We start from the raw sequence: 25,755 nt of genomic DNA on the forward strand, positions 1-25,755 counted from the left end.
ACATCAAGCAACCTATCCAATTCCATGGAATGAATGGAGACTCTTTCAGAAAGACCATCACTGGGTAGGACAAACTGACTTTTCTCCTTTCCCCCAAATGAATATGAAAAATAAATGTCGTTTACTATAAAAAATAAAATTTAAAAAAATTTAAAATACCACAAATAGCAGATAAGCAACTATTTCTCTAACTGCAGGTAATAAAATACACATTTACCCTGAAGAAAAAATACCATGCCACAAAATTTACTTGAAATGGATGACTACAGGTTCCTAGGATGGGTGGTTTTTTATACTTTTTCTCCCATCAAACTTCGAACTCTTGACTCCTATGACAGACAATATGCTTTCCCTCTTCCTGTGAAATATCAGTAGTTGCTCAAAATATCCTCAACAGAGACAGGAAGTCACATGAAGTCCTAAAATCACTCAAATGCTTTTCTGCTTAATCATTCTACAGTCAGATTTTTTTCTAAGCATTTAAACATGATTGTATCGTTTTACTTCTCAAGTGTTCCAGAGAATCTAACAGTATTTCAGTATGTGCAGTTACATTAGATATAAGCCACAATTTTCAAATCTATGTTTTAGGGGTACATACCAAAATTCTTTGAGAAAAAAAATTTCAACATAAAAATAACTAGATCCATGGCAAACACAAATAACTACCATTTACTATCTTTACTCTCAGGATATGAGCATATTAACTCCTAAACTGTGGTCAATTTAAATCAAAATTAGAAGTCACTACTGGAGACAAAATTAAACTAGAAACTCAATTAAAGGAAAACAAAGCCAGTTATCATGCTTTAGAAAATCTCAGATTTGTAAGTTCTCATTCATTCATTCGGTATTTATTTCTTGAGTGCCTGGGTCCTTGGGATACCAATATAAACAGAAAACAGTGTTGGCCACTGATAGAGAGTGAAACGGGGACAAGTAATTCTAGTGAAGAGTAATAAGTGCTTTAAGAGGTTTCTACAAAATGCTGTGGGAACAGATAAAATGCCCTCTTGCAAACTCATGTACAAATAAGAACACTGATGAATTCTGCCGGCTAACGAGCGGGTCAACAAACAGGAAAGAGGGAACACTTAATGCTCTCTGAACTCCCCCATCTATTTATGATCAATCCCAAACAAGCCATGTAATCTCACTGTGCCTTGGTTTACAAAGCTATCAAATGTCCAATGAGCGCTAATGAGGGACTGTCTCGCAGGAATACTGTGAGCAACAAAACCTTGTGAAGTGGACTCTTATTTGCCATATTCTAAGTTAAGCAGCTTATTTTTTTTAAGATTTATTTATTTGAGAGAGAGGGAGCAAGCGAGCAGGGGGAGGTGCAGATGGAGAGAGAGAGAATTTCAAGCATAGAGCCCGACACAGGGCTAGATCCCAGGACCCTGAACTGAAACCAAGAGTTGGCTGCTTAACAGACTGAGCCACCCAGGCGCCCCAAACAGCTTATTTATAAAAAGGTAAATATGGTTAATTGGTAACTACCAAGTACAAACTTAGCCCTGACTTAAAATTTAATCAGCTGTGAAATGAAGGTGCAGCATAGGTATTTTCTACTACCTCAACTAGAGAGCCAACCCCTTTTGGGGTGGTTCTTCTGGGCAAGTCTCCCACAGAGAAGGGCAAAACCTTCCTGTCCTGTTTTTACCTCTTGTCATACTTTACAATATTACTTCTCCCCTTCGAGGGTATGTGACAGCTATACCTAAAACCCTCTAGTTCCTTAACAATCTTTAGGAGTACCTACTACGTGTCAGGCACTATCCTAAGCGCTGGGGAGATGAACATGAATGACATACAAAGTTTCTAGACTTCCATGGAGCCTAAATTCTGGTCAGGGGAAAATGGACAATGAAGAAGTAAATAACTGAGAAGAATGTTTTAAGTAGTGTAGAGGGCTAGGAAACAAAACAAAATAGGGTGATGTGATAGTGCCTGGGGAGGTGACAGGGAAAGGGTCCCCGAGGAGGTGACGTTTGAGCCAAGGCTCAAATGACTATAAGGCGCCAATCATGCAAAGACATAGGGGCAGAACATTCCAAGCAGAAGAAACAGCAAATCCCAAGGTGCAGCTGAGTCTGGGGTTTAGGACACAGCATGGAAGCCAGTGTAGCTGAGTGGAGGGAGAGGAGCTCCGAGAGCATGCGGGCTTCCCCAAGAGGGAAGGAATTCAGAGTTTCCTCTGAACGCGATGGGAAGCCCTATTAGATAGCAGTGTGTTGGTTTTGGTCACTGCCAAATCTATAGCACCAAGAACACAGCCTGGCACAGAGTAGACACTCAGCATATTTACTGAATGAACTGGAGGGTGTTAAATACAGCTGTTACAGGTTCTCTAGGCTAAATAAACGTCGTGGTTTCTTTACTCCCTTTATGCCATCAGTCTGAGTTTCCCAATCTATAACAGATGACAGTAAATAACCCCCCTTAGAGAATTAACACAAGTGCAGTTGATGTAGAACAGATACTCTCTCATAAACTCTACCTTGCCTGAGAACAGGCAAAGAAAAGAAGATATAATTACGAAGACAATGGTTAAAAGAAGAAAAAGGTACGCTTGACTTGCATGTTAACTCTTGAAATTCATCCTCCCTTCCCAGGAAGTTTAAAAAAAGAGGGGGTGTGGAGTGGGGAATTAATCTGTTACATCAAGGGATGCCTGAGTGGCTCAGGTGGTTAAGCGTCTGCCTTCGGCTCAGGTCATGATCTCATGGTCCCGGGATCGAGTCCCACATTGGGCTCCCTGCTCAGCGGGGAGCCTGTTTCTCCCTCTGCCTGTCGCTCCCCCGCTTTGTGCTCACTCCCTCTCTCTGACAAAATCTTAAAAAAAAAAATCTGTTACATCAGAGCGTGGGCACAGAACTACTAACTTTTTTATACAAACTTAAAAGTACCCAAATCAAGACATTTTGAACTAGGAGCATGAATTCCTTTAACAAAAATTTAAGTAAACAAATAGTGAATGGATAAAATGTGGTATATCCATAAAACAATATTTTAGCCATGAGAAGCAATGAACTACAACATGGTGAGCCTTAAAACATAATTTATGTGGAAAAGGCCAGACACACAAAAAACTCTGCTATATGAGAGCATTTATACAAAATGTCCAGGAAAGGCGTAGGACAGAAGACAGATCAGTGATTGCCTGGGGCTGGAGGTGGGAGTGGAAATGACTTGCCAAATGTAAGAGGGAACTTCTTGGGGTGATAGAAATATTCTAAAACTGGATTGTAGTGACTGCATAACTCTATACATTTATTAAAAGTCATTGGGGTGCGTGGATGGCTCAGTCAGTTAACAGTCGGCCTTTGGCTCAGGTCATGATCCCAGGGTCCTGGGATCAAGCCCCACCTTGGGCTCCCTGCTCAGGAGGGAGCCTGCTTCTCCCTCTCCCTCTGCCCCCACCCTGTTCTTGCTCTCTCTCTCTCTCTCAAATAAATAAAATCTCTAAAAAAAAAAATCACTAAACTGTACACTTACAATGGATACATATATTATGCCTCCATAAAGCTGTTTAAAAACAAAATACAGGGGCGCCTGGGTGGCTCAGGTGGTTAGGTGTCTGCTTTCGGCTCAGGTCATGATCCTGGAGTCCCGGGATCGAGTCCCACACTGGGCTCCCTGCTCAGCGGGGAGTCTGCTTCTCCCTCTCCCTCTGCCCCTAGCCCACTCCTTCTCTCTCTTGCTCTCTCACTCAAATAAACAAACAAACAAACACAGAGGGCTGCCTGGGTGGCTCAGTCGGTTAAACATCTGCCTTTGTCTCAGGTTGTGATGCTGGGATTGAGCTGGGATCCAAGTCCCACATCGGGCTCCCTGCTCTGCGGGGTGCCTGCTTCTCCCTTTGCCTCTGCCTCCCATCTCTCGTCTCTCTCTCTCTCTCCCTCTCTCTCTCTCATGAATGAATAAATAAAATCTTAAAAAAATATATTCTTTGCCCAAACTCCTGGGCCCTTAGATGGGCTCTAAGACATTCTGGTAATTCTGCTTAAAGATTTCATGAAAGCAATACTATGAGTGAGAAGATGTGATCTAGTAACAGGCTTTTCAACATTAGACTCAGGCTCAGGCAGTAGTCAATCTTTCCTCCCTCTGAATCCCACAGTAGGACAGGGTGATCTGCGTCCTCGACCAGAAATTCCTGAGCCCCAGGAGCCTACACAAAGTTCTCAAGGCTGGAGAGATACCAGCTTTGATATCTGTAAGGTATCTTACGTTTGCAAAAAGAACCTAATGTCATACTAATTAGCCAGGCCCAGGGACTGACCGCTGGAGAAAACTCTCCCAACATTGCAAAAACAAAACCACCAGTGTGGTGCCAATGGTTTTATGTGGAGCCAGCATCAACAGATCTACATTTTAGGCGCACCATTCTGTCACAGTGTGGAGGACAGACCTCGGGAGAGATGGACTAGTGGCAGGGACAGCGTGGACGTGGCGTGGCAGCGGTGTGACAGTCCAGGGGAAGGAGATGCCGGCCTGCCTGAGGCTGTGCAGGACACCAGGGTTGGAGAGAGGAAGGGGGAGGCTGAAACCGCAGACATGAAATCTGACGGGCGGATGGATGGTTTAATGCATTCCCAAGCCTCAGAAGTAAAAGCACACTTACTCTGCCCTCTCACAACCGAGAGCAGCGAGCAGGGAGAGCGGTGTTCGCACCCGCCACGACCTGCTAAGATGTGACTACTGACCCTGGCCGCGAGCAAAGTGGGGGCCGCAGCCGGATCCAGCTTCTCACCAGAACTGTGAGGCAATCTGCATTTCCCTGAGCAAAATCTATCATGCTGGAAAAGATCTCCATATTCAGACAAGGTCTCCAAAGAGAATTTTTAACATGACGCGAACATCTGGAGTCTTCTCAATCTTGAGGCACAAAAAATAACAGATCTTTTCTGCTCACAGCTACTATCCCATCAATCAAGGTACAGAGAGGTCATAGTAAATAACAGCGCCCCCGGAGCTCAAGAACCGCCCAGATGATGCACAAATGCCCAATGTAAGGGCAATGTCACCACCAGACTCACATATTTGGGGGTTCTAAGTCACTGGTAAGAAGACTGAGAAAAACAGATGAAATCAACTTATTAGAAAGGGTATATTTGTATGTTGTTTGTGTAAACATAAAATGGTAATGGGTATCTGGACCATAATTTGGCTGTATATTACAAGTTTAAATGTTTATATCTTCCTCTAGGCAGAAATTTCATTTCTGCGGAAAACAATAGGAACAATCTAAGGTCTATGATTAAATTAGGTGCAGTACTTCCAAAGAGTGTGATACCAAACAGTAACTTATTATTTTAAACAGAGTTAGGGGCGCCTGGGTGGCTCAGTCGTTAAACATCTGCCTTCAGCTCAGGTCATGATCCCAGGGTCCTGGGATCGAACCCCACATCAGGCTCCCTGCTCGGCAGGAAGCCTGCTTCTCCCTTTCTCACTCCCCCTGCTTGTGTTCCCTCTCTCGCTATGTCTCTGTCAAATAAATAAAATCTTAAAAAAAAAAAAATAAAGAGTTGTATTTACTAGCATAAAAACACCTCGAATCTACAGAAGTATATTGTGGTGTTTACACTAAATGACCCTACTACGTGCATGTTTTAAATAAGTTAGATAAATCTCACAAACATAACATTGAACAAATCAAGAGACACACATGAAGAAGTATACACTGGATGAACTGTAGTTATTTAAGGTTCAAGTACACACAAAATAAACCTTATGAATAAAGATCTTTTTTAATTCTCAGGAAGACTTTTTTTTCCTCTTTCACAGTATCCGTAAGACCTACAGACCTACACTGCAATATTCTTCGTGTAAGAGCTCTGGGAGTAGCTCGTAAGAAAATAAAGCTTGTCGTTTTAAAAATAAAATGCTGAAAAGCCTCCTCATATACGGTCATAAGCTAAGAATTCAGCATAGAACATACAGTCTCAGACATGGAGACAACCCATGTTGAAACACAACAGCTGGAAGTCGGTCACCTTTCTCAAGAACCTGACATCACCTCCTTAAAATATCAAATATACCCAAAAAACCACAGCGAGACCATCTCAAAAAAATTCTGGGCAATTAGTTACCCAGAGATTCGCAGTCTGCAAAGAGGTGTGTCTCTGGGAGTCCAGCAAACCGCAGCAGAAAGCAGTCTTCAGTGAGACCCATGCAGTATTCATGAGGACAAATGGGAGCACAGAGAGGCCAGAGAGTGATGGGAAGGACACAGATGGGTTTGTTACAAGCAGCTCTGAGGCCCCACCCCGAGCCTCCTGATATTAAACCAAACTCAGCATAACTTACTCCATGGCTAATTCATCCCACTGGTGACTGTGAGCATGAGGTGCAGGGGAGAGGTGACAAGGGGGAGCTTCTGCAAGCCCTAACTGCCTTCCTGAGTCACACGTGCCCAATTCGGTCATAGCTCCGGAGCTCCTACTGGGATCTTATACAGGTCATTTGGCTCCACATCACACCCAATGCAGAAACCCACTTTCTTGCTCTTCCTGCAATGGGAGGAAGAAGCGAAGTTACACAGGGCAAGGGTTTAGAGAAGGCAAGCTCACCTCCTGCCTTCTCTGCACTGGGAAAATTCTAGACAAAACCTCACACAACAGGGACCTAATGATCTTAGTTTCACTGGGATTTTGGTAATCAATAGCATTTTTCTTTAATTAGGAAAATTCCAAATCAAATATTTTAGATTTCTAAACCTAATTTCCTTAATAAATTAATCTTGAAGTAAAAACGTTTCATATTTCTAAATCAAAGATTTCTGTTAAACAAAGCAGCAGATAAAGGAAAATCAAACAACAGAGCTGGGAGAAGAGGACGCAGTGAGACATAACACATTTATCACACACTTAGACAACTTGAGGCAAGTGGTATTTCTTCTCCGGGCTTCAGTATTATAAGCAAAAAGAGGCATTTGGTGATCTCAAAAGATTCTTTCCAGCTCTAAAATGCTGTGGTTCTAAGGTACTCCTGTAATTTCTCCTAGAAATACTAACCAAAGGCAGTAATTCATTTTATTGCTTCCAGTAACACACTCAGAGGACTTCAGATTCTCATAGATTCAAATGAAATTCTGTTCCAAGTATGCTAGTTTTGAATATGTCATTAAAATTTTCCTAGAAACACACCATTCAAACCTCTACAATCCAACCGGCATCTGCAGATTCTCCTCCTTTCTTCCTATAAAACTGGAGGAAGTCTCCCTCTCTTAATCAAAGGCCCAGCGATACCCCTGGGTGTGCTGGGGGTGCCACTTCTTTCCAGGCACCTCATCCATCACTGATCCTCCCTCTCTACTGTATCTTTTTTTTTTAAGATTTTATTTATTTATTTGAGAGAGAGAGAATGAGAGAGAGAGAGCATGAGAGGGAAGAGGGTCAGAGGGAGAAGCAGACTCCCCACCGAGCAGGGAGCCCGATGTGGGACTCGATCTCGGGACTCCGGGATCGTGACCTGAGCCGAAGGCAGTCACTTAACCAACTGAGCCACCCAGGCGCCCTCTCTACTGTATCTTTAACCTATTCCTTGAGTCTAGCTCAGTTTAGTCAGATAAATACCCCAGACCCTGCCATCTTGAAAAAAAGAAAATAAACAAAATCCTCCCAAGACCCAACACTTCTCCAGCATCAGGCTGACATCTGTGCTCTCCTCCAACTTCCAACCTCTTCAAAGAATGGTCACGTCCAACCCGTTCTTAGCCACCTCCAATCCATTCTTACAAAGTAGCCAGAGGGGTCTTCCCAAGCTACAGATCCAACCTCACCCTCGTTCTTAATGAGAACAGCCTGTCCTCATGAGCCCCCTGGCACTTGTCCCTGTGGACATCATTAACTAGTCTCACCTCCTACCACACATACACTGCATCTGGAGAAGGACAACTGGCCTTTTCCCTAAACATGCCAATGTCTTTCCATCTCAGGGAGTCTACTTCCCTCAGCTAGAAGGCTCCCTCTCCCCACCACCACACTTCCTGCTGCCAGGCCAATTCCTATCCTTCAGGTCTACTTTAATCCTGACAGCCTCCTGGAAGCCTTTGGTTGTCAGCTGTCATTTCGGTTTCTTAGCAGCCAAGCAGTATGCCACTGTACCAGTATTTCAATCAACTATTTGTCACACTGGCGGGTGGAAAGGGAGAGCTTCTTGTTTTGAAAGTGTGCTCTGTGCTTTCTCAAACGGGAAAGAGGTTGTTTACAGATAAGCACTTAGGATGGCATTGCATTCAATCTGCAATCTAATCTACAAAGCAGTCCTGTGCTAAGGTCATAAGTTTCTGATTTAACCAAAGCTCACTCGGTAAGTATGGGCCATAAGCCTTAAACCTGTCTATGCCCTTTAACCTAGTAATTCCACCTCTATGAAGTTATCCTACAAAAGTAAGACACACACAGAAAAAAATTTCAGAGGCGTTCATGGCAGCAATATCTATACAGCAAAGAAGAAAAAAAAAGTAAGCATCACGACTCTCGATCTCGGGGTAGTGAGTTCAAGTCCCATGATCGGCGTACAGATTACTTAAAAATAAAAAGATCCTTAAAAAAGGCGGGGGGGGGACATCAAAAAGCCTTTGTTGCCACAAAAGAGCAGCTCTGCCAAATTCAAAACTGGTACAGCAAGTGAACATCAGCTAAACAAGATAGAGGTTGAGCTCCATCACACAGAAATGCTACCTTAAAAATGCTTTAAGTTCTGATGCATCAACCTTTGAAATTCACGATGATTGTAACTGACCTTGAAACTAAGGGATCCAGAAGGAACCCCTTGAAGGTAAGAGGTGTTAGTGGGCTTTTTCCGCCATCTTGGAGTCTGTGGAGGCCTGCTGGGAACAGGACTCCTATAACGCCAAATAATGTCTGGAAGGCTGTGGTCCAAGGCCCTTTTTGCTGGCTATAAGCGGGGTCTCCGGAACCAGAGGGAGCATACAGCTCTTCTTAAAATCGAAGGTGTTTATGCTCGAGATGAAACAGAATTCTATCTAGGCAAGAGATGTGCTTATGTGTACAAAGCAAAGAACAACACAGTGACTCCTGGTGGCAAACCAAACAAAACCAGAGTAATCTGGGGAAAAGTAACTCGTGCTCATGGAAACAGTGGCATGGTTCATGCCGAATTCCAAAGCAACCTTCCTGCTAAAGCCATTGGCCACAGAATCCGTGTGATGCTGTACCCCTCAAGGATTTAATGAAGAGTAAATAAAGGTGTAGATTTGTTCTCTTGAAAAAAAAAAAGAGGTGTTAGTGGGCCCCCACAGATATGTGAGGCCTCCTCGATTCATGGAGGCACTATGGGCCTGGGAGGCAGAAGTCCTGGGTTCTAACTCTAAAATCTGTTGAGAACTCACTATATGATTAGGTAGTCACTTCATTTCTCTGGGCTTAAGCTTCCTTAACCGTAAGACAACAAAGTCACAAAAAACACTTCCAATTTTACAATTATACTATCAATCATCAGCTCTCCACAATAGGCACTAGAGTAAAAAGACCACAATTTAAATTACAGGTCCACCCCTCTTTGGGTTGGGAGCCCTTGGACTAGCGACCCCACCCCTCCGAGCCTCCGTCTCCTCCTCAGCTTCCCAGGGCTGCTCCAGAACACTGTGGAAACATTCCATGAGACACACGGTACACTAACAGCTCTTCTCCTCCCGAGGCATTCCTGGAAGCTGCCAGGCCTGGTGGAACTGTACAGCTGCTGAACAGATACAAGGAAAGGCACCGGGTCAGAGACTGCCGACCAACTTCAGGCCCTACACTGAACTGAATGAAGTGTGGGAAGAGTGAAACAGTAAAGCTTCAACTTTTCATCCGGGGGAGAAAGAGCTACCATTGCTTGGGTGTTTGCTGTATCCCAGGCACTGCTAAGAATTTTATATGCATTATCTAATGTAATCCTTTCAATGATGCTGGGGGGTTAGTACTATTCTCGTCTCATTCTTACAGATGAGGAAGCTCGGAAGTTAAAGAACTTGCTGAGGTCACAAAGGCAGAGCTGGGGCTCAGCTTGCGTTTTTAGCTCTGCAACACTGGCCTCTTGTTTAAAACAAAAACCAAACTGGGGCGCCTGGGTGGCTCAGTTGGTTAAGCGTCTGCCTTCAGCTCAGGTCATGATCCCAGGGTCCTAGGATTGAGCCCCATAACGGCTCCTTGCTCAGTGGGGAGCCTGCTTCTCCCTCTGCTCGTGCTCTCTCTCTCTCTCTCTCAAATAATCTTTAAAAAAAAAAATAAACCAAAGAACAAAATCATTAGTGTAAATTCAGGGGTTCTAGAATGTACAGCATAGACCTTATACATTGTGTTTCTTGCTTCTTAGTAAATAGCAACTACTATACACTTTCTTCCTCTTCCTAGATCTCAAGCAGACAACTCCTAACCTTAAAGGAAAATAAACTGGAGATCATTTCAAAGGCACAGAAATTCGGAAATAACATCCTATGATATTTGAGCTTTTCAAGACACCTAAGGAAGCAGGATCGTATGTATACCCACACACCATCCTTACAGCAAAAATTACAAACCAGGGGGGAAAAAACTTTTATAAACACATCCAAGTCCACTTCTGAGCTTGTTTTGTCAAGTAATAGTTATGAGTAATAAACTCAATATTCCTTTGGCTAAACTGGTAGAATCAGAACCGATCGCTGCAAACTTATGCTCATACTATGCTCAAAAGACATAGCCAGTTTCTAATTTGTTCCATGGTCACACATAAACCGAACACTAGAAAAGCTGACTAATTTCTCTATAAATGAGTGATCCCTCTAGAACAGACTCCAAGCCTGTAGTGTGCATTTCAACCATTCATCAGTTCAACACAATGACCTCCAAAGGTTTCTGGACTCACCAATACTCTGTCTCCAATTTTGAGCTCTCTTTCTCCTTTCTTGATGGAACCGGCCTCTGAGAGGTTGGAGATAGATTCACTGGCAGTTTTTGTAAGGTTGCTGATCTGAGACGTAGCTGAAGGTTCCTTTGCTGTTGGCTGGGTTGATTTATGGGGGATATTTGAAGGGGCTGCTAGGGAGGGGGTCATCATGCTGGCTGTGGAGGTGGACAGAGGCGAAGTCGCTCTCGAAGCAGGCGTTGTCTGCAGGCCGTTAGCTTCATCTTCCACCTGCACCTTCCTTGTCAGCTTCGAAGGGCGCGTGAATATGCCCTTTAGAGGCTCACACTGGAAATACCGAACTCCTGCCACCGAACCATCATTCTTGCCTATGGGTTCATCTAAAACAATCCCGGCCCACTGGCCTGGTGCAAACTGGGTTTCTCCCAGAAACTGGATGAATCCAGGCTTATTCCCATTCACCCAAACTCTCTCCCCGACTCGAAAGTCATCCACAAATTCCTCTTGTGCCTCAGAGGATGGCGTGTTTGATGCTTTCTCACTGGATGTTGTTTTTTCTACTGGAGCTACAACTGCAAACAGAAGAAAGGATCAGAAAAGACTCAATTTCATTTTCAAGCCGACAACTCCTAACTTAAAAGAAAATAAACTGGAGAAAGCCCGAAGCAACAGAAGCAGTCGCAGCTCTTTTAAGGTATTCTGTCCATCTGTCTTTCTGCGGCCCTTTTTTTTTTTTTTTTTAAAGCAAGGAGGCCAAAAGTACTTGACCCATCAGGGCACCTGGCTGGCTCAGTGGGAAGAGCACACAACTCTTGATCTCAGGGTCATGAGTTCGAGCCCCACGTTGGATGTAGAGATCACTTAAATCAATAAAACTTAAAAAAAAAAAAAAAAAAGGACTCAGCCCAAGACTACCATTTTCAATGCTGTCGAAGCTCAGTGAGCCAGTAGGATTTAATTCTTACTAGCAATTAAGACTGGAAAAAGTCAAAGCAAAGGGGGAAAAAAGTCCTTTTCCCAGAGTTCATAACACAGGTCTGATTTCATTCTTTCCTCCACCCCCCACCGTGCACATCAGGAGCAAACACCTTTCAGATCCCCCGGAGCTGGGCTCTATTCCCACATGGGAGTAGTCAGGGAAGGCTGACAAGTCCAGGACCTTGGAACCAGAGATTCGCAATCAGGCTTGGAGGAGGAGGCGATTCAGTGCTACAGCCCTGTCATCTCACTCCAAGACCACCAAATAAACCCTATTCCTTTGGTGATAAAAATCACAACAAGGGGGAAAAGATAGCACCTGGCCCAACTCCCTGTGAGGAAGGGGCAATCTCTACCTTGCGGTAAAAGCAGAAGTTATATTTTGCCAGAAATGTGATATTTACACCAGAAACTCAAGCATTCAACCAGCATTTATTAAATATTTGGTATGAACTGGCAAAGAGCCCACATTCTTAAGCACTCTACCATTTATTAGGCATATTGTTTTGTTTTAAAGATTTTATTTATTGACAGAGACAGACATAGTGAGAGAGGGAACACAAGCAGGGGGAGTGGGGGAGGGAGAAGCAGGCTTCCCGCTGAGTAGGGAGCCCGATGTGGGGCTCGATCCCAGGACCCTGGGATCATGACCTGAGCTGAAGGCAGACGCTTAACCGACTGAGCCACCCAGGGATCCCCTTATTAGGCATATTGTGATCTTAGATGTTACATGACCTCTTTGAGTTCAATTTCTTCATGTGTAAGGGGAAAGTAGTATCTACCTTAAGAGTTTTATTAAATGAGGGCGCCTGGGTGGCTCAGTTGGTTAAGCGACTGCCTTCGGCTCAGGTCATGATCCTGGAGTCCTGGGATCGAGTCCCACATCGGGCTCCCTGCTCAGCAGGGAGTCTGCTTCTCCCTCTGACCCTCTTCCTTCTCGTGCTTTCTATCTCTCATTCTCTCTCTCAAATAAATAAATAAAATCTTTAAAAAAAAAAAGAGTTTTATTAAATGAAATAATGTATTGATTCATGCTCCCCCTTTCTATGAGTTTCTACCACTCTGGCAGTAGTCCCAGGCATTGTTCTCACTAGTGGACAAATCAAGACAGCATAGTCCATGCCCTTTTAGAGCCCAGAGCCTAGAGGTGTGGACACAGACAGTCAAGAGACACACCAGGTAATTTCAGGTGATGTAAGTGCTGTGGAGGAGACAGTGCCTTCAGGCAGAGCAGTCAGGGAAGGCCTCCTGGAGGAGGTAACATCTGGCCTAAGGCCTGATCAACAGAAAGCGTGAACTACAGGTAGAAAGGGAAACAAGAGTGGTCTGGCCAACCTACAAGGCGCACTGAACATCCCTTTACCCTACCTAGAAGGAGAGACTGGCGTTTCGATTTGTGGAGGGTTTTTTGGTTCTGTTTTTTGTTTTTTAGAAGACAATAAATGCTCTCAAATCAAACAGATAATAATCTGCCAAAGACAGACCAGCCCAGTCAGTTTTTTAGAATCTATTCCAGCTTTGTACATGAACAATTCTTCCTGACAGGGTGCTGCAAGCGTGAGTTTCCAACAAACAATCTTCATAAAAGTGCTCAAACGGGCAACAATTTCCTTTTAAGCATCTAACTTTTAGTGTTTATAAGCTGTTTCATTCTCAAAAAAAAAAAAACACACATGTAATGTGTGGCAAGTATACTGTTGAGGAAACCAAGTCGAATTTCTCATGATCCCCTGCACTCAAGGACTTTACATCCTAAGGGGTGTGCGTAAAAAATGCTAAAAGTGAAAAAGACAATTCTAAAATGCGGGGCGTGAGTGTGACCATGGGAGGGTGCGAGGAAGGGGCGACATCTGAAGGGGTCCTAAAGAGAGGAAGGATTTTGAAGAGAAGGAGAATAGGAGACACCTGAGTAAAGCTTTCCTCTCCTCTAAGATGTTTTATGGTCTCCCTGATAAGACCCTGGTTTTATCCTGATACACAAAATGTAAATAATTTGGGATCTTCATTCAATCAACAAATGTTTAATGAGCTCCTGTTATGATCCAGGCAATGTTCTAGGTATGTAGGTAAATTTGGGCAGTGAAAAAAAAAATGACAAAGATCCCTGCCATCACGGAAGATCAATGAGGTTTTATGGAAAAATCTGAAGTTGGATTTAATATTTTGTGGTGGACACCTATCTGGAATGGCTGATAACCTATCTAATAGCATATAAACCACATGAAAAGACCAGAAAAGCAAGCATCAGACGCCCTCTCCTGACTCTCTTATTTAAGACCGTTAAGTGGTCATTCTGGGCTGTAACCTGAAACGGTGAAGGAGGAGACAGAGAGCAGAGGGGAAGAGACTGCTGAAGATCATCAAGGCCACGGGTTCATCTATGAAGTGAGGACGGCTTCCTGCATGAGCTAGACTCGAGCCATCGTACTCCCTGCTCCCTTGAAACCAATGGCCAACTTCTGATTGCTTAGTATCATCAAATCTTTTAGGCCAGACTCGTCTTTGTTTTCTCTACACATCCCTAAACCCCAAAGAGAAAGGTCCAGATGAGTTAGAAGACACAGAGAAAAAATATTGTAACATTGTAAGGATTAAATACTGAAGTTACTTGACAACTATTTTAGCACCTTGCACTAAATTAACTAAGAGCTCTTCATTAAGATTTTTAGATATAGGAGGCGCCTGGGTGGCTCAGTCAGTTGAGCAGCCAACTCTTGATTCTCGCTCAGGTCATGATCTCAGGGTCCTGAGATCAAGCCCTGTGTTGGGGGGGGGGGTCCGCACTCAGTGGGGAGTCTGCCACAGGATTCTCTCTCCCCCTATGCCTCTCCCCCAACCCCCTTAAATAAATAGATCTTAGAAAAATATTTTTAGGTATAAAATTCTGTATTTTTAAAAAAGATTTATTTAATTATTTTAAAGAGAGAGCAAGAGAGAGTGAGCAGGGGGAGGGGCAGGGGAGAGGGACAGACAGACTCCCCACTGAGCACACAGCCCTACACGGGCCTGGATCTCAGGACCCTGAGATCATGACCTGAGCCGAAACCAAGAGTCGAATGCCTACTCAACTGTGCCACCCAGGTGCCCCTAAAATTCCATGTCTTTTAATTAAAGCTTCTTCAAATATTTTCAAAAATATGAAGTTGTTTAAGGCTGTCTTTTTAAAGTTTTCAAATAGGATTCTAATTTAGATATAAATCATAAAGCCTTACCAGCAGCAGGTGTCTTCAAGGCTGTGCTTCCAGGCTTTAGGATCTTGGTAGGGGCCTTAAGCCCACTTGGTTTTAGCATACTCATTGTCCTCAGTATGTCGGGGCTGTTTTTCCTTTGCCTGTTGCCACTATCTTGCCCCAACCATTGATACAACTGTGGGTGTTTCTATGGTGAAGTCAGTCTCTGGGTTAAATCTGCAAGAGAAAAATATAAACAGAATTTAGAATCTATGGGAGGAAGACAGTAGAAATAACACCTATTATTAAAGCAGCTTTCACAAGCTAAACTTTTCCTCATACATGATGACAAACTGTCTCCACACTGAACCTAGGAAACTAGATAAAAACAGGAAGATGCTGCTGAGATGCATTTAGAAGCAATTTATTACCCCTAAAAACAAGCAGCTGAGCCTAGCAATACATTCACTTCTCTTTACCTAATATTACCAGCTCGGTACAGTGCCTAAAATCCACACAGTCCACATAAGGGGGTTCCAAAAAATGTAACCCCAAACTTAATGGTGGGAGAAGAAGGGAGCTTTCAGTTTTTACTTCATTCATTTCTAAATTGCTGAAGTTCTATGACCACAAGCCTGTATTAGCCGTGTACTTTTTTAAGTTCACAGAATTATGCAATGCTCAATATAAAACCATATACTCACATATACCGTGAGACTAGAGCAAGGTTCAAACTCTGTAAGAAAAAGCTGTATCTGGGAAGTGCCGAAGGAAAAAAAATTTTTTTGTTCTGTCCGTAGAAACACAATATCCTTCTGATTTACTCAAGACCAGGTATGAATCTAAAACTTTGGGGCTCAGGCAAAACAGGATTTTGTCTTATTCTCTTAATGAACACTGAGTGTTATTTGCAACTGATGAATCACTAAATTCTACCTCTGAAACAAATTTTAAAAGTTAAAAATTAAAAAAGAAAAGAAGAGGAGAAATGCTTTGGGATTCTGGAATATGGGGAAAGATTTCTAGATTTTACACTTAAAAACAGAATAATTCAATCAAAGAGAAAAATGCTATTTATTGACTCTGTCAAATGATTATGTTTTTGCCCTTTTCTCTGCTAGCAGAGCTTGGATAATGATGCACCATGTTACTCTGCCGCCCTATTTCTCCTACAAGCAATGACAAGCATTAGCAAAAACATCTGGCCAGGGATGACAGAGGAGCCTGCTATGGTCCCAGAAGTGGGCTGAATGGTGCCCACTGCCCCCACCCCAACAAAGATACATCCATCCAGAACCTGTGAATATGACCTTATTTGGAAAAAGAGTCTTTGCAGATGTAATTCAGTTAAGGATCTTGAGATGAGATCATCCTGGATTACCTGGGTGGGCCTTAAATCCAATGACAAAAGAGGCTTACTAGAGGAAGAGAACTCACCAAGGAGGCGCAAGAAGATGCAGGCAGAGACTGCAGGGATGTGTCCAAGAACCAAGGATGGCCGACAGCCACCAAAAGCTTGGGGACAGGCATGAGATGAGTGCGCCCTCAGGGTCTCCGGTAAGGAACCAACCCTGCCGACACATTGCTTTTTGATTTCTAGCCTCCGAACTGAGAGAACACATTCTGTTGTTTTAAGCCCTCCAGTTTGTGATCATTTGTTAAGGTGGCCCGAGGACTAACACAGCCACATCAGTTTTTCTGTTCAAAGATAATCAGAATGAACAGAAATCATACCAAGACAGTTGCCGCATTAGGCTCCATTTGCAGATTCCCCATGGTTCTTAAAAGGGTCCAAATTGGTACAAGGTGTGTTTAAAAATGTCAAAGGTACATTATGTGGTTTTGAGAAGACTGATTAACAGAGAAAGAAATACTGTGTCCTGGAAGGCAGTGACTGCCAACTCTATTAATACAACATTCCCAGCCTCCTTTCTCCCTTCACCATGACCATCCCTGCCATGATGGTGGCAGTGTGTGTGCCAGGACAGGTGGTTGATTCAGGGTCAGGTTTGAAGCCACTTGCTTCACTATTAGACCCTCACCATAGAGAGCCTGTAAGTTACAAGCAGATTTACTGGCTCTTGCTACTGCCTTAGATGGAAGTGAACAGCTGAGTCCCCTCTAACCTCAGCTGAGAAAGACTATTTACAGGTCCAGAGAATTTGAGAAAGGTGGGGACAGGCGAAGGGCAGAAGCTGCCGCGGGGCCTCGTTATGCTGTGCCTACTCTTCACCCTGGCCCAACATCCTAAGGTGAAAGGGTCAGATATGTAAGAAGAGAACAGACAGAGACAGCACAACGGTCCTGGGGAAGCTATTATGAAGGTAAAAGAGGATGACATGCTCCTTAAAATACTTTCACTCAGGCAGAACAGTGAGTTCTTGGGCTCTGGTCAAGCACTCCTCCCTAAAGAGAGATTTTGAAAAGACCACAATCAGCAACTCGGAAGCCTCAGCCAATTTCAAATTTTGCAGCTCAACACCCTGAGCTCACAAAAATCTGACCATCTAAAAGCTTCAGCCTAAAGGAACAGAGCATGTGTTATTAGGAACCTAAGAATAGTGATAAACCCAAAGTCTAGGACTTTGTGGTCTAAAGTGAATGCCTCTGCCTCTTGGTCCATCCGAGTCATTTGAATCCCAAAGCAGGGAACTGTGACCAAGACATAACAAAGGAGAAAAGTCTAGTCTGTATCAATAAAGGAATTAGGAGCAACACCAGCAATGCTGGGTTTTTACATCTTCCAATTCAAGTTTCTTCTTCGTGTATTATTAATGAATGGCATGTCAGTCTTGATTTAAAAAATCAATTCGATGAAAAACAAAAGATCAAAGTCTTGGTCGTGGTACCCACAAACTGTAATGACCAAGAAGCAACATCTCTGCATAATCTTCCAAGGTCAGTGAATGTCACCTCAAAACTAATCAATTCCAAAACATGCAAAAGGGTGGGGGGAAGACATTCTTGCCTAATACGCTGAGTGTAGTTGAATTTCTGATGTTTGTGCTTACTGAAAAGCTCAAGAGTTTTGAACCTAAAATAAGACAAACCATCTCCTCTCTCCTCCCAACATGTAAGGACCACAATACACAGATTATAATCTAGAAATAGTTTTTATGCATCTTATTGCCCCATTTGAGGTTTACAATTCTGTGGATCAGCTACTATTACCCTTTCTTAATAAATGAATTAACACCTCAGAAATTAACAGATGTATGTCCTCATTTGTTAATGACCTACTGCCTGAGGTCACTTGGCTAAGCAGCACAGATGTTAACGGCAGGCCTGATTCCAGTGTCCAAGTTCTTTCCACTAAACCTAACATTCAAACAGGAGGGGCCACACACCACAATTAAAAACATTAGGACTCATCTTACTAAAATGACCTACATGTGTACAGCACCAAGAGTGCCCAAAGCACAAAGATAAAACTGTCTCATCTGCATCTCAAAATAACTGTGAAGGTAGGTGAACAATTACCATTATGGCCATTCATGGTCAAAGAGAATGAAGGTCTGAGCAGTTAAACAGCTTTCTCAAGGTCACTCAAAGAAGTGGTGGCACTTTGGGGCACCCGGGTGGCTCAGTTGGTTAAGCGTCTGACTCTTGATTTCAGCTCAGGTCATGACCTCAGCGTCATGAGATTGAGCCCTGCACTGGGCTCCTTGTTCAGCGTGGAGCCTGTTTGGGATTCTCTCTCTCCCTCTCCTTCTGCATTGTATATGTACACACACACCCATACTGATTTCATACATATAATTTAACATTGAAAAAGTTAAAATACACCACAAAATGAAGAAAGGTGATCAGGTATTGCCAAACTAAAAAGAAGTCCAGAAAAAGGGACTTAAAAAAAAATGTCTAATTTATGGACACTGGAAAAAGGTTCTAGTAAAAAAACAAGGGTAGTCTATGGAGAAGGAGTCGTAAAGATTGCAAAAATTGCATGAAAATCGGCCTTAAGGATATTTGAAACAAAGCTCCAAAATTCCACGCTCAGATTAAGGTTTGGGTCTCCAACAGTGACCAAAGGGAATGGTGTCTTTTGGTATTTCTCTCACTATAAATACACGAAGTTATATTTTATAAACCATTATCTCTAAATTTTTTATGATTCTAGAGTCCCATCTCTGAGTAAATGGATTTTAAAAAATGAGTTTCTGAACCTACAGAGTGGAGGGTAAGCTCATCAAGGTAGGAGTGATAGAACTATGCCATTCTGCCAACTCTGACTCTCAATACTGTAATTCCGTGGTTCTCAGAGTGAGGTCCATGAACTCCTAGGGCACCCCCGAGACCCTTTCAGGGAAACAGAACTATCTGCACAGTATTACTAAGGCATTTTTTGCCTTTTCCACCTCCATGATGTTTCCACTGATGGTGCAAAAGCACTGGTGGGCATTGACTGCAGGCACCGTGCCAGGGCAATGAGAACACACAGCATGGTCTTCTCTGTATGCTCTCACACATACTTGCAGGAGCGGGAGAAGCCACTTTCACATAAAAATGTAAAGCACTTGCTGTAGCAAAAAAAAGGAATCATTTTATTACATTTCAACCCTTAAATACGTGACTTTTTTAAAAAGATTTTATTTATTTATTTGACAGAGAGAGATACTGAATGGGAGGGAGAGGGGAAGAGAATGTGAAGCAGATTCCACACTGAGCGCAGAGCCCAACGTGGGGCTTGGTCTCACAACCCTGAGCCTGAGCCAAAACTGAGAGTTGGACGCTTAACCGACTGAGCCACCCAGGCGCGCCTCAAATATGTACCTTTCTAAAATTCTGCAACAAAAGAGGAAGCACACATGAAGTATGTCTGCCGTGTACCACTGCACCGTGTCTCAAAGAAAAATGTGTGCAAAGGAGGTGCAGGCTCAATTAGCCACTTTTTTCATAGAATGTCAATGTTACTTGAAAAAATGGTAAACTATGGTTACTGAGGCATGGGTATCTGGCAGACATTTTCTTGAAAATGAACTATGTGACCTGGTCACTTCAAGGCAAACAACTCTTTGTTGACAATGAGAGATTTTAAGCATTCAAGGGAAACTTCGAATTTTGGGAAACCTATCCTCCACTGTGAGCTTGACAGCTTCCCAATACTGAAGACTTTTCTGATGAGATCAACTGTATTAACAAATGTAATTTTTGTAATACATTTGTATTAACAAACGTAATCATATAATGAAATGTGTCAATATATGGAAATGTGCCTCTCCCTGAATCAGTATTTTTTAACCTACAACACATAATGTTACAAAAACATCAAAGCACAAAGTAGACCAATGGATTTTTATGTAACAATAAAAGTTCATTCATACAGTTTCAGATGCCACTTTTATGAAACTTCAACCTATCAAATTTTGGGAGTAGTATCAAAGAAGAAAATCCATAATTATCTAAAAATGCTCTTAAAATATTTTTTTCCTCTCTTCGTCATCTATGTGCGGCCAATTTTCTTCATGCACATCAACGGAAACAACCTCTCACTACAGATCAAATGCAGAAGCAGCTGTCTTCTATTAGAGACAGATTTGCAAAAATGTAAAAACAATGTCACCTTCTCATTAAAGTTTTTATTTTAGAGAAAGTTATTCATTAAAATTTATGTAATGTGTAACGGGTTTATTATAATTTCTGATGAACTGATATTTTCAGCTTTAATTTCTAATATGGTAAACATCAATGGATAAAACCTAAATAAAGAAAAGCTCAACCTTTAAGAAGGTAAAAGGGTCCTGTGGAAAAAGCGCGAGAACTGCTGCTATATTCATTTATGCTTTACATTTAGAGTTGCAAAGGTTGAAAACCCCCATTCCCTAAGGGCTTCCAGAAGCATGCGCTTCTGCTTCAGATATTTACAGATGAGGATGCCAAGTTAGCAAACAGAGCATTTACTACTGTATTACCACTGGCATGCACTTGCCAGGGGCTGAGTGATACAACTGAACTTACAATTTGTGGGAAGATGAAAAGTATGTACATAAAGCAAAAAGAACACAATTATGCATTAACCTCGGGGTATTTCTATATGTAAACCAGGCATTTCTCTAAGGTGGTTATCAGATGGACTGTATTCTAAATCAGTGGTTCTAAAAATGTGCAGCAGTATCAACGTCACCTGGGAACTTGTTAGAAATGCAAGTTTTCGGGGGCCCTGCCCAGACTTACTGAAACTAACCCTGGGGGTGGGCCCAGATTTTAAGCCCGTCTGAGAACCACTCACTGCTGAACAGCTGGTAAAAAAAGTCCCCTGAGGTTCATTTTCTCAATTACACGCACATGAACCATCCAGGTGTCCGATTCTTCAAATACCACGACAGACAGAGGCCCCGGCACTTCAGTCCCCACCGCTGTTGTTTCTGGCAGTTTGCTCAGCCTTGATGCCCTTTCCAAGTCTAGCGATCGCCATCTGCTAAAACCTTACTCAAGGGCAAACTCAGGCATTCATCTGCCCCACAAAGCCTTCTCCAATGCTCACCAGTGAAATTGTGCCCATCCTGCAATTTCCCACAGCAGAGTCTGGGCCTCTTCCCAGCACCCAGCACACTGAGCTGCGTGTGTAGTCCATGCGATCCACCAGGCTGTAAGCGCCTTTTAGTCGTTGTTACAGTCCCCAGAGTACTTTAACAACAATCCTCATTAAATAATATGAATGAGGAAAATAGCCTCAATTGTTTAAATGACTCTACAAACCAGGTCGGGTGTATCAGTATTTTATTTTATAAGATTTTATTTATTTGACACAGAGAGAGAAAGCACAAGTAGGCAGAGCGGTAGGCAGAGAGAGAGGGAGAAGCAGGCTCTCCACCAAGCGGGAAGCCAGACGCCGGGCTCGATCCCAAGACCTGGGGATCACGACCTGAGCCGAAGGCAGCCACCCAACCGACTGAGCCACCCAGGTGCCCCGGGTGTATCAGTATTTTCAAAAGTTATACTTGTCGGGGGGCACCTGACTGGCTCAGTTGGAAGAGCACACGACTCTTGATCTCAGGGTGGTGAGTTCCAGCCCCACAGTCGGTGGGGAGATTAAATAAACAAACTTTAAAAAGTTATACCTGGTGCTTGCTATAGGTGACAGAAAAATACATGTCCTAGGCGTAAGCTCAAAGAATTTATAATGCAGTTGGGAAGAAAAGACTCACATATATATGAAAATAACTAAGAATACAATATAATTTATGAGAAATACCAAACCATGTGATGGTCCTGGAAGTGTTTTCAGAAGATGGAAGGGTAGAGCGGATTAAGGCAGAAAGAAAAGGCTCCATGGCAAGGCAAGATTTCTGCAGGCGCTCAAAGGAAAGTAACACCGTCGTGCGGGTGTTGGCAGTCAGGATTTTTAAAAAGGCAGACAGGTAGGACTCCAGAGGAGGAGGAGGAGGAGGAAAGGTATAAAGCCTGTAAGACAATGAGAAGCCTGGTTTGACAAACGTCAGAAGATTCTTGCAAGAAATCAAGTTAGACAAGAGTCTTAGAGTTCAATCTAAGAAATTTACTATGATCAGCTTTTACTTGCCTCTCACCTCAAGTGAAAAGCCTCCTTTACTTCAAGATTCTAGGGGTAGGAAATGAAAGATGGCTAGAGTTTCCTGTGAAAGCCTGAATTCATGTCAGTTGTTCATCTCAGTTATCTTAACCTGGCTACCACGGTCAAGCAAAGATTTAAACCAAGGGTTGGCAGGCTTTTTCTAGTGGCATGCCAAGTCTTCGCCCATTCCAACCGTGGGTCCAAGTAACAGACAGGGGTTGCCAGGGCAGGTCTTAAATTTCAGGGAAGAGAAGCCATGAGCATCTGAAGTCAGTGATCAAAATGGAAATACAAAGGAAGGTTCTCACCTCAAATTCTTCAGATAACACCTTAGCAAGGATAAATTTGGAGAGGCTATAAAGATTAGATACCACCAAACACAAATGACAAATTCCGGTCTTCTCTACTACTCTGCACGTGGGGCGGCAGAGACCAGATGTTCCTCCACCTACTCTGCCTTGAGAAGGTGAACAATTACAAAGGGAAACCTCACTAACCCAGAGTCAGGAGACCAGAAGGGGGAGCTCTCAAGCAGTACCAGTCAAGAATCGTCAAGGACAGACCCCAAAAGAACTGTCAGCAGGGAAGAATCATCAATTACAGGAGAAGATAAACACTGCATGTCCTCCAAGAAATCGACTACCCCACCCAGCTAACGAGAAACAGTCATGACCCTGAACTCTTGCTTTTCTCCAATGGATTTTCCTCAAAAACCACTCTTCCCAATTTCTTTCTCCATAAAGTAACATGCTTCTCCTTATTTTGTTCGACTAGCCTATGCTTTTTGCTATGGCTTGCTTGTCCTGAATTGCAATTATCTGCTATTCCCAAATAAACTCATTTTTTGCTGGTAAAATAACTTTTATTTTTAAGATTTTTATAATATCTTACCATCAACTGCTCATACCAGTCTGTAAAGTCATACTAAAAGCTAAATATTCTAGGTCTGCACTATCCAGTATGGTAGTCACCAGCCACATGTGCTGCTTAAAGCTGAAATTCTTTTAAAATGAAATAAAGGGGCACCTGGGTGGCTCGGTCGGTTAAGCATCTGCCTTCAGCTCAGGTCATGATCCTAGGGTCCTGGGATCAAGCCCCACATCGGGCTCTCTGCTCAGCGAGGAGCCTGCTTCTCCCTCTCCCTCTACCTGCCGCGCCCCCTGCTTGTGCTCTCTGTCAAATAAATAAATAAAATCTTAAAAAAATAATAATAAAATGAAATAAAAATTCAGGGGCACCTGGGTGGCTCAGTTGGTTGAGCATCCCACCCTTTGTTTCAGCTCAGGTCATGATCTCATGGGTTGTGAGATCATTCCCCACATCAGGCTCTGACCTCAGTTGGGAGTCCACTTGGGATTCTCTTTCCCTCTCCCTCTGCCCCTCCCCGGTTTCACGTGCACACACATGTATGCACGCGGTCTCTCTCTAAAAATAATTCTTTAAAATGAAATAAAAATGGGCGCCTGGGTGGCTCAGTTGGTTAAGCGACTGCCTTCGGCTCAGGTCATGATCCTGGAGTCCCGGGATCGAGTCCCGCATTGGGCTCCCTGCTCGGCGGGGAGTCTGCTTCTCCCTCTGGCCCTCTTCCCTCTCGTGCTCTCTATCTCTCATTCTCTCTCTTCAAATAAATAAAATCTTTAAAAAAATAAAATAAATAAAATAAAATAAAATGAAATAAAAATTCAGCTCAGTCACAACAGCCATTACAATGCTCAATAACCACACTGCAACATATAGAACAATTTCTACCATCAAAGAAAGTTCTATTGGACAGCACTGTTCTAGAACCTCCTCCATCCAGGGAGGGCCTACTTGGCAAATGTAATCTCCTGAGGAAATTTTAAGATTATTTGAATTATACTGCTTTGGTCGAAATATTTTTGATTCCTCTTTTAGAAATAACTTCAGAGATAGTTTATAAGTTGTACTTTATTGGCAACCCAATGTGGTAGTGGCCATCCCAAACTCTCAAAGCATTTCATTGGACTTGGCTCTAAAACACTACTGGCTGTTTCCAAAATGTGAATTAAAAAAAAAAGTTAAAATATGATGTGCAACTACTCAGCATATAAAAAATGTATCCAAGGCACATACATAATCCTAAGAGTGCTAAGAATTACTAATGGCTCTATCACTGTAATAGATGAACAACACTTCCCTAGATGACAAAACCTAAGTTCAGGTGTATTTTTTTCCATTTATTTTTTAAAAAGTCACATTATTTTATCATCTCAATTTCCAAACTATAATATTGCAACACAGACTACACACTAACCCCAAGAATCCTATATTTACATCACTGACTGATGCCATAGTTCTAATATCTTTTGAAGCCAAGAACCATTTGTTGTTGTTTTGGGGGTTTTTGGAGGGGGCAGGGGGGGAAGGAGACAGAGAATTTCAAACAGGCTCCATGCCTAGTGCAGAGCCCAATGAGGGGCTCGATCTCACGACCCTGAGATCATGACCTGAGCCAAAATCAAGAGTCAGAAGCTTGGTGCGCCTGGGTGGCTCAGTCGTTAAGTGTCTGCCTTCGGCTCAGGTCATGATCCCAGGGTCCTGGGATCGAGCCCCACATCGGGCTCCTTGCTCCGTGGGAAGCCTGCTTCTCCCTCTCCCCTTGCTTGTGTTCCCTCTCTGTGTTCTCCCTGTCAAAAAATAAAATCTTAAAAAAAAAAAAAAGTCAGAAGCTTAACCAACTGAGCCACCCAGGCGCCCTAAGCCAAGAACCATTTGTAAAATGTTTATCTCTAGAACTCACTTCTGAACAGTCAAAAATAGCTACTATTTTGCTTGTACATTCTCAAATGGGATGTGCAAGGAGGGAGATTTCCTTCCAAGCACCAACTCCATTATCAGACAGAAGGACTCCAGGATATATAAGTGGCTCAGCTGCACAGTCCCTTCTGGTTCTCTTCTCAGTACAAGGTTTACATTTCACCTGACAGGAAGCTTTGTTGCTAAACATCAACACTAGAGGAACAGGGGTTTTGGTTTTGGTTTTGGTTTTTCCCTGCGTAACTTACCAGTTTATTTTGAGACAAAAAAAGCCAGGCCTCAAATAAGCAAAAATTTTGAAGTAGATTAATATCCTGGTTTGTGATTTAACTTTGAGATCTGACCAAATAAATTTTAAAAGGGCAACGTATTCATTTCAGGGAAGCAAATAACCTTAGAAGACCTATCTTCTTTGGTATTTCCCAAAAAGAG

The 25,755-nt window shown here is 42.9% G+C and overlaps 1 protein-coding gene and 1 pseudogene across 10 annotated transcripts in view; one reads left to right on the forward strand and one right to left on the reverse strand.

Moving 5' to 3' along the window:
- CLIP1 (CAP-Gly domain containing linker protein 1) overlaps positions 1-25,755 on the reverse strand; it is a 118,486-nt gene that overhangs the window by 70,085 nt on the left and 22,646 nt on the right. For all 10 annotated transcript variants that reach the window (XM_073881232.1, XM_073881231.1, XM_025889832.2 and 7 more), the window contains 2 exons: positions 15,054-15,248; positions 10,864-11,435 (listed from right to left, as the gene is read on the reverse strand). In XM_073881232.1, coding sequence (XP_073737333.1) covers positions 10,864-11,435; positions 15,054-15,138 — 657 coding nt within the window. In that variant the 5' untranslated portion in view covers positions 15,139-15,248. The remainder of the gene's footprint in view (positions 1-10,863; positions 11,436-15,053; positions 15,249-25,755) is intronic.
- LOC112837496 (large ribosomal subunit protein eL33 pseudogene) lies at positions 8,817-9,205 on the forward strand (annotated as a pseudogene).

The sequence above is a fragment of the Callorhinus ursinus genome, unplaced genomic scaffold, assembly GCF_003265705.2.
Source record: "Callorhinus ursinus isolate GAN/ISIS: 27379988/994484 unplaced genomic scaffold, GSC_fseal_2.0 scaffold41, whole genome shotgun sequence".
Classification (NCBI taxonomy): domain Eukaryota; kingdom Metazoa; phylum Chordata; class Mammalia; order Carnivora; family Otariidae; genus Callorhinus; species Callorhinus ursinus.